Here is a 13,031-nt window from a genome sequence, read left to right on the forward strand (position 1 = left end):
ATCTATGCAGGCAAAGCCTAAATATTCTGGATGTACTGTAGAAACTACATGGAATAGATCATATATTAGAAGTTAATTACTATTGTTAAAACAGTTTGGGAACTTCACCAAGGCTGCAGTAAAAATAATATTGGGAAAAATTATTACAGTTATTTAAAATATCTGTTTTCTAACTGAATATATTTGAAAATGTAATTTATTCCTGCGATGCAGAGCTGGATTTTCAGCTCTGCATATATATATATATATATATATATATATATATATATATATATATATATATATATATATATATATATATATATATATATATATATATATATATAAAATTTATATATATATATATATATATATATATATATATATATTCATCAATTTCATTGTCAATTTTGATCAATTTATTTAGCATTAATTATTTAGCATCTGTGCTAAATAAAGTATTAAAACATCATACTGACCATAAGGTTTTGAACAGTAGTGTATAAAATTAGAAACATTATAACAATATATATATTTATTACAGAATAATTCAGAATAATATGTTTGTAAATTGTTTCATTGTTATGCCATTTTGTCAATTACAAAAAAATAAGTATTACACAAAAATAAAAAAGTAACATATTTTCATGTTTTAAAGAAACCAGGTTTTCCAAATGTGTTTTCCAAAACTTCCACTTTAGACTATGCTAATTAAGGTTAATTAAATAAACAAACCTCAGAAGCAGTTCTGTGTCCTTCACATGGCTAACTGACTCCACCACATTGAGCAGCTCATCCAACAGATTCTCTTTCCACAGATCTGCCAGTTTTATCCAAGAATAAAAAAATAATAATAAAAATGTAAGATAGAGCACTGACTTTATGGCATACAAGAGTATAACACTAAAACAACATTTCACTTCAATTATTTTTCTGATCAGAAGGTAACATGAGGAATTTAATAATCCCAGCATAAGCAAACTCAAAGGTAATATCCTTGAGATAATAGCTATGATTTATGTGAACTGCATGTATTAATATTCAAGCTAAACAATATATATATATATATATTTTAAACTCTTGACAAGATCATCCTCAAGTGCTTCACCCAATTTCTCTTCTCTTATGCACTTACAAGATAATTACATTCAAAGCAAGATAATAACAGAGAGAAAGCATGTACCAGACACAGAGCTGCTCTGGGCTCTTCTACGAATGCAGAAGTCTACAGCAGGAACACAGGACGCTGATGGGAGGAGGCATGCTATGATTTCTGCTGCAAAAAGGTGCTGTTAAAAGTCCCAGCACTGAAAAGGAAGCACATGTCCATCTGTTAATGGTGCCGCTGTACCTGGTATTTGGAGAAAAGTGTGTCTTTCATAACAAAGGGGGCACAGATGAATTTAGAAGGTGCTGGGTTTTAAGAACATTCTGAGCTCACTGGGACACAATGTTGCCTATGAGAAATAAAGAAATACAATAAATGGAAGTTGGAAAGAATTGTTCAATCAATCAAAAATCTAATAAAAGAATTCAAGTGATAATAAGAGGGCTTAATGTGAAATTTATGCAACAGTCCACATTTAATAACCCAGGGTCTTGAACAATAAGAAATATACAAATCTTTAATTTATCCGTTAATTCTAACAGGAAAATAATGCGTGTCTAATGCCATCTAGTGACAGGACACTGTAAGTACACAGGACATTTTGGGTATAATTTGATCTAATTAGGTTCTACTATGATTTAATTAACCTAAACAAATGTTTAAAATTGTATTATAGTTTTACATATAAATCTATGCAAGAAATTTTACAGACTTATTTTTTTTATTAAATCATTTTGCATGTACTTCCTTAAATCCATAGCCTTAATGGTTTTATTTCAACACATCTAGTTGTCAGTGTCACGCATTAGTCACTTTGCTGATAGCCACCTATGGTGAGTCATAAAATAATTAAATAAAATAATTTTTTACAGCACATCCACACATCCTAATCCTTGGTCTTTCCATGTAATACTCTGCCATTCTCTGCCAGTCCTCCAGAGCATCTGACATCTGTTTAGGCATGTGGGAAACACAGTCTGTCTGGGCTGAAAACCCAGTAGAATCAACAGAAACACTTTCACACAGCAGCCAACAATGAGTAATACAATTATTATTAAAAAAACATATTAATGATCTTGAAATGCCATATTTGAATTCATAATTAATGAGTTTTAATGAAAATGATTCTAAAAGATATCGCAAGAGCCGAGCTGTGGATTATACCTCTGCTTGTCAGGATGAGATTTATGTCCAAGTGCTGTCCTCTGCTGGTTAAACTGTGCTGTTGCACTGGTCAGGTTTTGAGTGTGGCAGACTCTAAGTGTAAGTGACGTGATATACAGCCAAGTGTGGTGACCCATACTCAGAATTCGTGCTCTGCATTTAACCCATTAAAGTGCAAACACACAGCAGTGAACACACACACACACACACACACCGTGAAAACAGACCCTGGAGCAGTGGACAGCCATTTATGCCAAATGCTGCGGCACCCGGGGGGAGCAGTTGGGGGTTCGGTGCCTTGCTCAATGGCACCTGAGTCGTTTTATTGCCAGCCTGACACTCGAACCCACAACCTTAGGGTTAGGAGTTCAAAATCTCTGACCATTAGGCACAACTTCTAGAAGCAAGCTGTAACTCAACAGGCATGACTTGACTAGAAGGGTGGGTACACAAATAAACAAAAACAAAAAACCCAAAAGATCATGCTTTACTACCATTTTTTGTCAGTTAATTTCTTGTTTAATGCCATTACACCAGTCTTTATGGTCACAATGATCCTTCAGAAAAATCTGGTGTTAAAATTTGGTGCTCAAAAAAGCATTTCTTATTATATAAGCAGTATATCGTGGTATTATGCTTGATGGTTGATGACAGAAATGGTAGAAATGGAAGAAAACAAGACAGAGAAACATTATATGGCGTCTTGGGGCTTCTGTATCAAAATGTCAAATGCAAAATTAAATTAGTGGTCTCATAATGCTTGCTAGCTTAGCCTCAGTGTGATCAGTGCTTACAAGGTTCACATGTGTATCTAAAGGCCTGAAATTTTGTACTGTGATCCAATATAAATAAATAAATATTAATAATAGAAATAAATTTATCATTCAATCTGGTATTAGAGTCTCACAGGAACATTTCTTGGACCTTAAACATAATCCGTTTTAGGTGCCAACTCAATGTGATATAGGCCCTATGTTTTGCCATAAAAAAAGATGAGTCCGTCTGTTTGCACAGATCGTCTCTTCCATAACTTCACACCACTGTTTGAACTGTAGACAGTGGGAGAAACGGCCTAAGATCTGACTCTGTGTGTGGGCCCTTTGTGTTCCTCAAGCTGCAGACAGGCAGGAGAGGCCCTCTGCCACACACGTCCCCACGGCTCCACTGACAGCACCGATTTATTGCATACGTTTCATTCACTCTACCCTGTGACAGACTAGATTTATCACCTCGCTCTGGCACGGTTAAGCCTCATCGAAAGACCTGGAAGGTCACGCTGAAGTCACTGGCCATTCCTGGACTGAAAAGAAACATTCCTGAACCGTAAGGAGGAATCTTCAACTTGTCCCGCCATCCTTTGGCCCCATAGCCAGGCATCGCTCATATAAACCCTCTCAGCCGCGTCCAACAGAAACCTTTCAGTGACCCTCATGACTGGGAAAAGCTAGTAATTAAAAGGCTCTTTTTTGAGAGTGAGGGAGTGTCACAGGTAGTAAATCTTGCGTTATCAGCTCTCAGGTGAGTGCTGCAGAGGTCGGGAGGAGGGATGCGTGGGCGCGCTGGCTCCAGACAGACCCGCAGCACAGATGAGTGAAGTAAGTGACGGGCAATTACTCGCTGTGTTACTGCTCCCTAAATAGGGCTGATGACAGCTTTGGACGCTCTTCTCAGGTAGCGTGAAACTAGATGATCATTTGCACCCAAGGCCACCCTCTGCGCCCTTCCGCCAGCAATGCTTTGAGAGATTGACATGCTGATAGCAAGTGGAACATCCCAATATTTCAACACATAGATTAGACCGTAGTGTCATAATGCATAAAATCAAGTATACAGCTGCCTCAAAAGTATTTGAATATTGACGACTCACTTAAAAATGCCTGAATGTCATTGCATTAGATGCAAGACATCAAACCTACTTCTAGTTTAACCAAAAGATCCCTTTCTGAAAAAGTGTGCTTAATAAACTTTTGTCATGCTTAAAAGATGTAGACGTATTTTGATGTGTTGACTAACATACTGAAACTCATGTTAAGTACTTGATTGTTATTTTAGCTGTGGTGTGTTAATCAATATTAAACTTAAAATATGTGTACTAAATAGCAATTTCATCACTACAAATGTGTAATTACAAATATACTGTAATACCTGGCATACAGTTACCACAAAGTATATTCTTTTGAAGTATATTATTTCTGTAATAAGTATTATTAGTTTTTAATTATGCTAAAGTATACTTCTTCACAAGGGATAGCATCACTTTTACAAAAAGTTTGTTAGGTATAAAATACACTATAGATCAAAAAAGTATTTAGACCTGTGGAACACCTGTGTAAACTGCCTTCATACATTCAATAAAAATTACCCAAAAAACCATTTGATTAAATATGATTTATCAAAAAAGACAACAAAATCATACTGAGAAAAAATCCTGCTCCACTTGAGCCCAGGTGAAACCTGCTTTGATCATTTTCTATTTAATACAATGAAAGACATACTATTTCTATCCAAATTAATATTTAATACTAAAGCCCCGAGCATCAAAAAGTTATTTGGTTGCACAACTTTCAACAATTTAGATAACAGTTATTGTTTATCTGGGATAAGAGATCCTTGACTCCTCCACCAACAGAATCCTTCTGTAAAACTGACTCACCATCTTGTACACACCAGATGACACAGGTGGACGGCACACTGGTCTTGGGGAACATTTCTCTTGTAGTACTGAGAGGTGTCTCTTTGAGTTGGCCCCTGAAGAAAAATACACATGAGCATTCCTCTAAGTAGTTAATTTATGCTCTGAGTAGCATTCCAAGACTATGACTTTACCCAAAATGTACTAACAGGAAATGTTAAATGGCAATGAGACTCAATAGAGTGTACCATCACCATAAGCTCAACAGGGTTTGAAAAGGTAATATTGCACAGTATATTTACATTGACATGTTGCACTAGCAGTGGCTCTACAAAGTATTTGGACACTTAAGCCACATTTAAATGTCACTGCATTAGATACAAAATATCAAACCAAGCAGCATTTATTTAAAAGGAAGATAACACATCTACTGTATCAAGTAAAACATTTCACACACACACACACAAACACACACAAAATATGTTTTATGATTTACATGATAAAATACTACATTTATTGTTCAACTTGAACACTAATATAATGAAAAAAGCTCATGATTCAGTTCAATTCAATTCAATTGTATTTGTATAGCGCTTTTTATATCATATTTTTATAATATTTAGAATTTGGAAGAGTTTGTTTGGAGATTTAAGTTAAAAATAATATATAAATAAAGCTAACATCATCAGAACAACTATGTAACTTCTCTTTCCATATAAAATAAAATAAAATAAAAATAAAATAAAACAATACACTACTAAAGTAATAAAATAAAACAATTAAAATAAAAAAAAATAAACAGCTAACCTCATCATCAGAGCTGTAGCTGTGTCCTTCTCTTTCTACATAAAATAAAAACATAAAATGAACAAAAATAATAAAATATTACACTATAGGCAAATTAAAAATAGAACAAAATACAATAAAATAATACAGAACAAACACCTAACCTCATCATCAGAGTTGCAGCTCTGTCCAACTTTCAAATAAATAAATATATATATATATATATATATATATATATATATATATATATATATATATATATATATATATATATATATGAAAATAGAAGTTGGACACATCTGTTGCTCAAATGATATAACTGAATCATAACTGATTACTATATATATATATATATATATATATATATATATATATATATATATATATATATATATATATATATATATATATATATATATATACATACATATACATATATATATATACATATATACATATATATATACATATATACATATATATATATATATATATATATATATATATATATATATATATATATATATTAAATTAAATTAAATTACATTAAATTAAATTAAATTAAATTAAATTAATGCATTTAGAAGACGCTTTTATCCAATTCTTTTTCAGATAAAGTTGCACCACTATCATCCTTTGTGTGCCCACTTTCCTCACTGTGTCTCTGCCAAGGTCTCATTTGTCGCCCTCTGCTGGTCAATCTCTTTTGGCAGCTTGAGCAGCTCCAGGGTTGAATCGACGCTTTGGATAGTACCGGAGGTTTTCTTCTCTTCACCTGAAACCTGCTGAGCAAGTGTGCAAGGTTTGTAAGATCCACCTGCTGATAAAGGACTCTCTGATCGGGGCTTAGCAGGAGGTTGCGGTCTTTGGGACCAGGATACTGCTTTGGTGGTCCCTGCAAGAGAGGCTATGACGAGCTTTCTGAAAATCCAATGCCTGGCTTTAAGTTTTGGAAGAGCCATTGTGTTCACTGATTTGTCTACGGAGGAAATGTTTGGGCTTGTGCTCTGACCCCGGCTCATTTTGTTAGTCTTTGTTGAGACATGGATTTAGGGGGCTGTTTGCAGAGGAGAGGAAAGTGAAAGTCTATTTGAGACCCAACACAGCTGGGTTTTGTCAGGATGCGAGGGAAATCTGTGATGACAGGGCTCACCTGGCAAGGTAAGAAAGAAGTCTTCTTCTGTTCTGATTGGTTACATGAAGGTGCTTCATATATTGGAAATCCTAGAAATGAAAAGTAGGATGGACGTTTAGGAAAAACAAAAACAATAAATCATATTAAATGTTTTTTAAACCAAAAATGTCTATTAATATAGACATTTATATTTATATAATATGGGGGAAACACACTTTTTGCTTCATTTCTGAAAATATCTGCTTAAAGTAATTTTTACATTTGTCTTATAAAAATAATCAGCTTAAGTTACATGTCTTAGTTCAGTTCTATCAATTGAATTTTGCAATGTTGAATAATTAAATAATCATTATACCTTATATTTGAGCTACTTATAAAGACAATTTTTTGTAAAATAAATAAATAAATAAAATAACAGCTCAATGCTATAAACGATGTATAGCTAGTTAGCCAGCTAGCTTGCTCGCTCAACAAGTTGTTTTTTATCATGCCGTGACAGAATCTTAACGAAACATTTAAAAGCATCTTCGCTTTTCATTAATGTATTCCCACCTTGATATTTCACTTTTAAATAAAATTGTAACGTTGCCGTCTGAAAAATCTTTTCTAGCGTTACCTACAATTATTTACCTCAGAAACTCAAACAGTGAAACCTAGTGTCTCCTAGCAACCGGTTGCGAGTGAAAATCTGCACATGGATCATAATCCCAATGTTAATGATTGCTATTTTTTTTTTTTTTATGCATAGCCTATTTATTTACGCATCTGTATCCGGCTGACTTCAACCAATCAAATGTTCAGATCTGCTAAAAAAAAAAAAGAAAAAAAAAAAAAAAGAGTGAATCGTGAGCTTTAGTACAAACATTCACTTCCATGCACACACATCTTTAAAAAAAAGAGAAAAGAAAATGAATGAAATGTACATAGACTAATAAAAGTTTTAATTAAAATGAAAATGGTTTTACATTCAAAAAAGTACTTTTTATTTTCTGTCTAAATAAAACCATATTTGTAATGATCTGAAGAACATATAGCCTATACCTTTGAGCTATATAAATAAATATTAACCAGTTTTTATTTATTTTATAAATCAAACAATCCAATCATGATTCTCTCTCTGTCTCTCTCTCTCGCTCTCTCACTCAGTCTCTCTCTCTCTCTGTCTCTCGTGGGGGCTTTGACATGGTCTAATGTTCTTTGCTTCAAGGGCCATTTCATTCCGTCCTGTGAGGAATCGATCTGTGCTCTAATGGTGTGAGAGATCACTGGAGATAATCCGCTGTAAGTGGGTGATCAGTGCTGTCATTCGCTCATTAGCAGGTGTACAGTGGGACATCTGACCTCTTGTTTATCTGAGCAATAAAAGGAGGGAGATGCTGGGGTTTCCAGGTTTCCACTCACTACCAAAATGAATAGCTTCCACAGTTATTAGACTTTTAAACAAGTTATTAAGAATATTTTATTTGCTATTCTGTGAAGTTTGCTCAGTTATTGTAACACGTTAAAATACACTGAAACCCCTTGCATGATCTGTAGCCTATCTGTATTACATTTTAAATATTACGTTTTAATTATTACATTTTAATTATTTGTATTAAATTATTTAAACAGTCCTAGTAAAAAAATGTGCATACATTATAAATTTAGCTACTTGAAAAAGCATCCATGTAGGCTATTATTTTGGTAAAATTTTATAATACCTCTACTCATATCTAGGCCTATATTATAAAATAAAAATGTACTCTAGGCCCAGTAAGAAATCTTATGATTCATATATATTTTGCATGAAGATGTTAGTATTATATAACGTTTTCTAAATGCATATTAATGAAGGATATTAAAAAGTATTATAAAGGCATTATGTATGCCAGTTAGACAAATATTAAATATTACCATATTACATTAACATAGGTACATTGTAATATATTGTAAGTACACGTGTTTTAAAATGAAAATATCTAACATTCTAATGTTAAATATTTAATTCCTTAATTAAAATAATTATAAAGTCCGACAGTTATTTTGCAGAAAATTTTGCAGTTATATTTATACAATATGCCAAAAATATTTAGATTTTTCGTATATGCAATATCATGGAACATAATGAGTTTATTCCAGTAGTATGGTATTGTGCAATAAAACACACGGGCATTCCTGTTTAAAAACAACAGAGAAGACGTGTTCCTGGAAGAAGGAGAGAGATCCAGACAAATGCGAGAGTGGGCTGTACCGGTGTTCTACGTAACAGACAGGGGAAGATCTCCAGTTCAGTCTCAACATTTCCTCATTTTACCCAAACCCGCGCACACCATCCCACCAGTGACTGCGCGCGGGGCTAGGACGCACACACACACACTCACACACACACGCTGTGAGTCTGCGAACTGCATGTGCACGAGCTGCGGATTTTGACTATAATGTTGGGCGCAGTGAAAATGGAAGGACACGAAACTCCAGACTGGAGCAGCTACTATAATGATGCACAAGAGGTGAGCGACGATTATTACTGTCACACTGAGCTGCTGGAATAGTCAGAAAGTTTGTAGCTGCATGCACGTGAATGAATGCATCAACAGATTGAAACCGAGGCTTACGGTGCAAACCACTTTTTAAAAGACTAAAGAATTAAATATATAAAAAAATCCACTGAATTGACGTCTGTAGCTAAGAAAACATAAGCCATTGATCAACCCACTTGGTGGCAGTAGTGATGCCATTACAAGTGGGTCACAATAGTCTGATATTGGAAGAGTTTAGCCAATATAATGGTCTTTCGAAATAGTATAAACTATAAAAACGATTAGCTGACTAAACTGTTTTTTATTAAATTTATTATAGATTATGGATATATTGCACAAACATGTATACAAGATTCGATTTTGTCTCGTTTGAGCGAAATTGCATTATTAGGCTAATTAACTTAAATTCTGTAAAACGAAGCTAGGTCTACATAAAACAAAATACGTCGCGTGCATCGATTGCACATTTAATATTTCGTTATTTAAAAAACAGCAAAATAAAAACATTACTTTTTACATCTAGATTAAAAATAAAAATATTCTCTATTATTTATATATTTTAATGTTCTGAAATTACTGTATTTGTATCATACCTAATTAAATCTGTTAACTCCGTTACTATATTTAAATAACGAATACTTTTTTTAATCGGTAAATTACATGATTGTCGCTGAGAAAAGATGCAAAATTGCATTCTATACGAATAAAAGTGCTGAATATAGGCTATTACAGTACTAAAGGCCACGATTTCTTTATTTCAGGTCTATTCTCCCATGACGAACAGCAGCATGAACGCTGGACTGAGCTCTATGAATATGAACAGTTACATGGGCATGTCCACAAGTGGGAATATGACTTCCAGTTCTTTTAACATGTCCTACGCGAACCCAGCGCTGAGCGCGGGACTGAGTCCGGGCACCATGTCCGGGATGCCTCCGGGTGCCACCGGCGCCATGAACGGAATGAGCGGCGGGGTGTCGACCATGGGTACCGCGCTCAGCCCGTCCAACCTGAACGCCATGACGGCTCAGCACAGCTCCATGAACGCGCTGAACCCGTACTCCAGCATGAGCCCCACCATGAGCTCCATGACATACGCGCAGCCCAACCTGAACCGGGCCAGAGACAACAAGACTTTCAGGAGAAGTTACCCGCACGCCAAGCCGCCCTACTCCTACATCTCCCTCATCACAATGGCTATCCAGCAGGTACCCAGCAAAATGCTTACCTTAAGTGAGATTTACCAGTGGATAATGGACCTGTTCCCATACTACCGTCAGAACCAGCAGAGATGGCAGAACTCCATCAGGCACTCGTTGTCTTTCAACGACTGCTTCGTCAAAGTGTCCCGGTCGCCCGACAAACCGGGAAAAGGCTCCTACTGGACTCTGCACCCTGATTCTGGGAATATGTTTGAGAATGGCTGTTACCTGCGAAGACAGAAGCGCTTTAAATGCGAAAAAAAGTTGACGGACGGAAAAAGGTCAGATGGAAAGCGAGAGCAGTCGAGCGGCTCGGGCTCGCCGGCCAGCGACAGCACCAGCAGCAAACCTGGCCACATGGACTCGAGCTCCATAACCTCCTCGAACCAGTCGTCCAGTCCTCCCAGTTTGGACCACAGGAGCGCTAGCACCGCCAGATCTGAACTGAAGAGCACCGGCCCACAGGTGCACACCGTGTCCACGTCCCTATCCTCGCTGCACACAATGGCCCACGAACCCCAGCTGCACCTCAAAGGAGACCCCCATTACTCCTTCAACCACCCGTTTTCCATCAATAATTTAATGTCTTCTTCAGAGCAACAGCATAAACTGGAATTGAAAGCATATGAACAAGCGTTGCAATATTCCTCCTATGGCTCAGGGATGTCTTCCAGTTTGCCCATGTCCGGAAGAGCCAGCATGGACCCTTCGGCTTTAGAGGCCTCTTACTATCAAGGTGTGTATTCCAGGCCTGTTCTTAATACATCTTAGTCAGTTGGCGAAGACTAAAACTTTATTTTATTTTTTGCATGCACTTGGTGCAAAAGAACTGTTACTTTAAAATATAACAAAATGTGTATGTGTATATTAAAAAAATGTAAAGTGTTCCCAATGATTGTATATCCCAGTTGTAAATCATTGCTAGTGTATTTAAATCATTTTGAGCTTGTAAAATACTTGTTGTGATCCCCAAACCTGTAGTCCCCCTTTGTGTTACAAGGTGCACGAATGAAGGTCAACTTTGGTCTTGTTGCTGGTATAAAGGCGATGCCCCTGTCTGTTGCAGATGTATCTGAATGTTGTCATTTTACACATTATTTGGGGGGTTTACTTACTTACCTCGTTTTGACAAAAACACTTCCCAGTCTTGTATTGAAAAAAAATGAATAATCCAAGGTGGAAATGCATTGTGAATAAAATATGTATTTCTTAATCAAGCAAAACGTTTGGGACATTTTTATACAAAGAGGTGAAATTATGACGGCGCATTTATGCATGCATCTAATTTTCTATATTTCGTTTTTTTATATATAATTATTCTATTTATTCTTTTGCATTTGCAATATTTTGTGTCCAAGCTAACAATGCATGCTTAATAATGACTTATTATAATGGCTATTCGAATCAAATTGAATTCTTCAAAAAAGGCTCTCTGCGTTTAAAGCCAGCTTTTGGCTGAGTCCGTCTGGTTTTGACTTGCTGTTGGTAAAAGACCAAGAGAAAATCCAAGTCTAACACACGCGCAGCCTCAAAGACTCGCTTCATAAAAGATCCGATTTCGTTTTAAATGGGATTTTAAACAATATCATAGAGAGGCCAAATCATCTTTTTGTGGAGCGTAACCTACATGATGGGCACGTGAACCTGAACAGATTTGACTTTGATCATGGTATTTTGTATACACGCATTTTGGCTGAGTAGCCGTGAAATTCATTTAATTATCTTGTAATTCCCCCCCGATGCGTAAATAAAATGGATAATTGACTCCAGGCGTGAGAAATCTCGATACGTGTAGCCTATAAAATAAGTTTACATAGCTGATATTTGTGCTTTTTATTTTTGAATTCGATAAAAAAATATATATTTAAAAGTAGAGAACGATTTATCTGAATTTAAATTAGAGATCGCGACAGAAATATTTGGCCTGGTGAAGATGGTCAAGTTAATAAGAATAGCAATATTCGCTACTGACATTTGTAAAATAATAATAATAATAATAATAATAACAAAATATTAGAAAATAAAATGTTTGGTGCAACGGTAAAATGTTATACGGTTTAAAATAACACGTTTAAATAATTGTTTAAATAATCTAAGTTACATTCTCTCGTGCGCACAACATATGTATTATATAAAACAGGTTTATATATAGGCAAAGTAAAAATTTCTGAATATCTAACAGAAATACTTGCCCACACATAAAATAAATAAATAAACCATTTCAGGTTTATGGGATTGGTTAAATAAAATACAATTAAAATAAATTACAAATAAGTAGCCTACTAATTAAAAATATTATACCATTAATTATATTAATTTTATTCAGCTCATTATGCTCGATAATGTAGCCTACAGAATTTAAAAAACGTAATGTTTGAGTTCATAAATCAAGTTACTGTATCGCTGTCGTTAGGTGTGATTTGATTATGTATATTTGGTTCTCAGATAATCAAATGCTTTATCGGAAACATTGCTTTATTTAAATCATTTATAAATCTTTGTGACA

At 35.0% G+C, this 13,031-nt stretch overlaps 1 protein-coding gene across 1 annotated transcript; it reads left to right on the forward strand.

The window, feature by feature from the left end:
- The first annotated feature begins 9,009 nt into the window (after positions 1 to 9,009).
- LOC113060671 (forkhead box protein A1-A-like) lies at positions 9,010 to 11,310 on the forward strand. The gene is made up of 2 exons (XM_026229785.1): positions 9,010 to 9,293; positions 10,085 to 11,310. The coding sequence occupies exons 1-2, from the start codon at positions 9,222 to 9,224 to the stop codon at positions 11,294 to 11,296; spliced, it is 1,284 nt and encodes a 427-aa protein (XP_026085570.1). The 5' UTR covers positions 9,010 to 9,221; the 3' UTR covers positions 11,297 to 11,310.
- Positions 11,311 to 13,031: the final 1,721 nt, after the last annotated feature.

Source organism: Carassius auratus, chromosome 42, assembly GCF_003368295.1.
Source record: "Carassius auratus strain Wakin chromosome 42, ASM336829v1, whole genome shotgun sequence".
Classification (NCBI taxonomy): domain Eukaryota; kingdom Metazoa; phylum Chordata; class Actinopteri; order Cypriniformes; family Cyprinidae; genus Carassius; species Carassius auratus.

What these genes read in the sequence shown, in the direction of transcription:
- LOC113060671 (XM_026229785.1), top strand. Translation starts at nt 9,222, where the DNA reads ATGTTGGGCGCAGTGAAAATGGAAGGACACGAAACTCCAGACTGGAGC. An exon ending in ACTATAATGATGCACAAGAG is followed by an intron (nt 9,294 to 10,084) that starts GTGAGCGACGAT and finishes TCTTTATTTCAG; the next exon opens with GTCTATTCTCCCATGACGAA.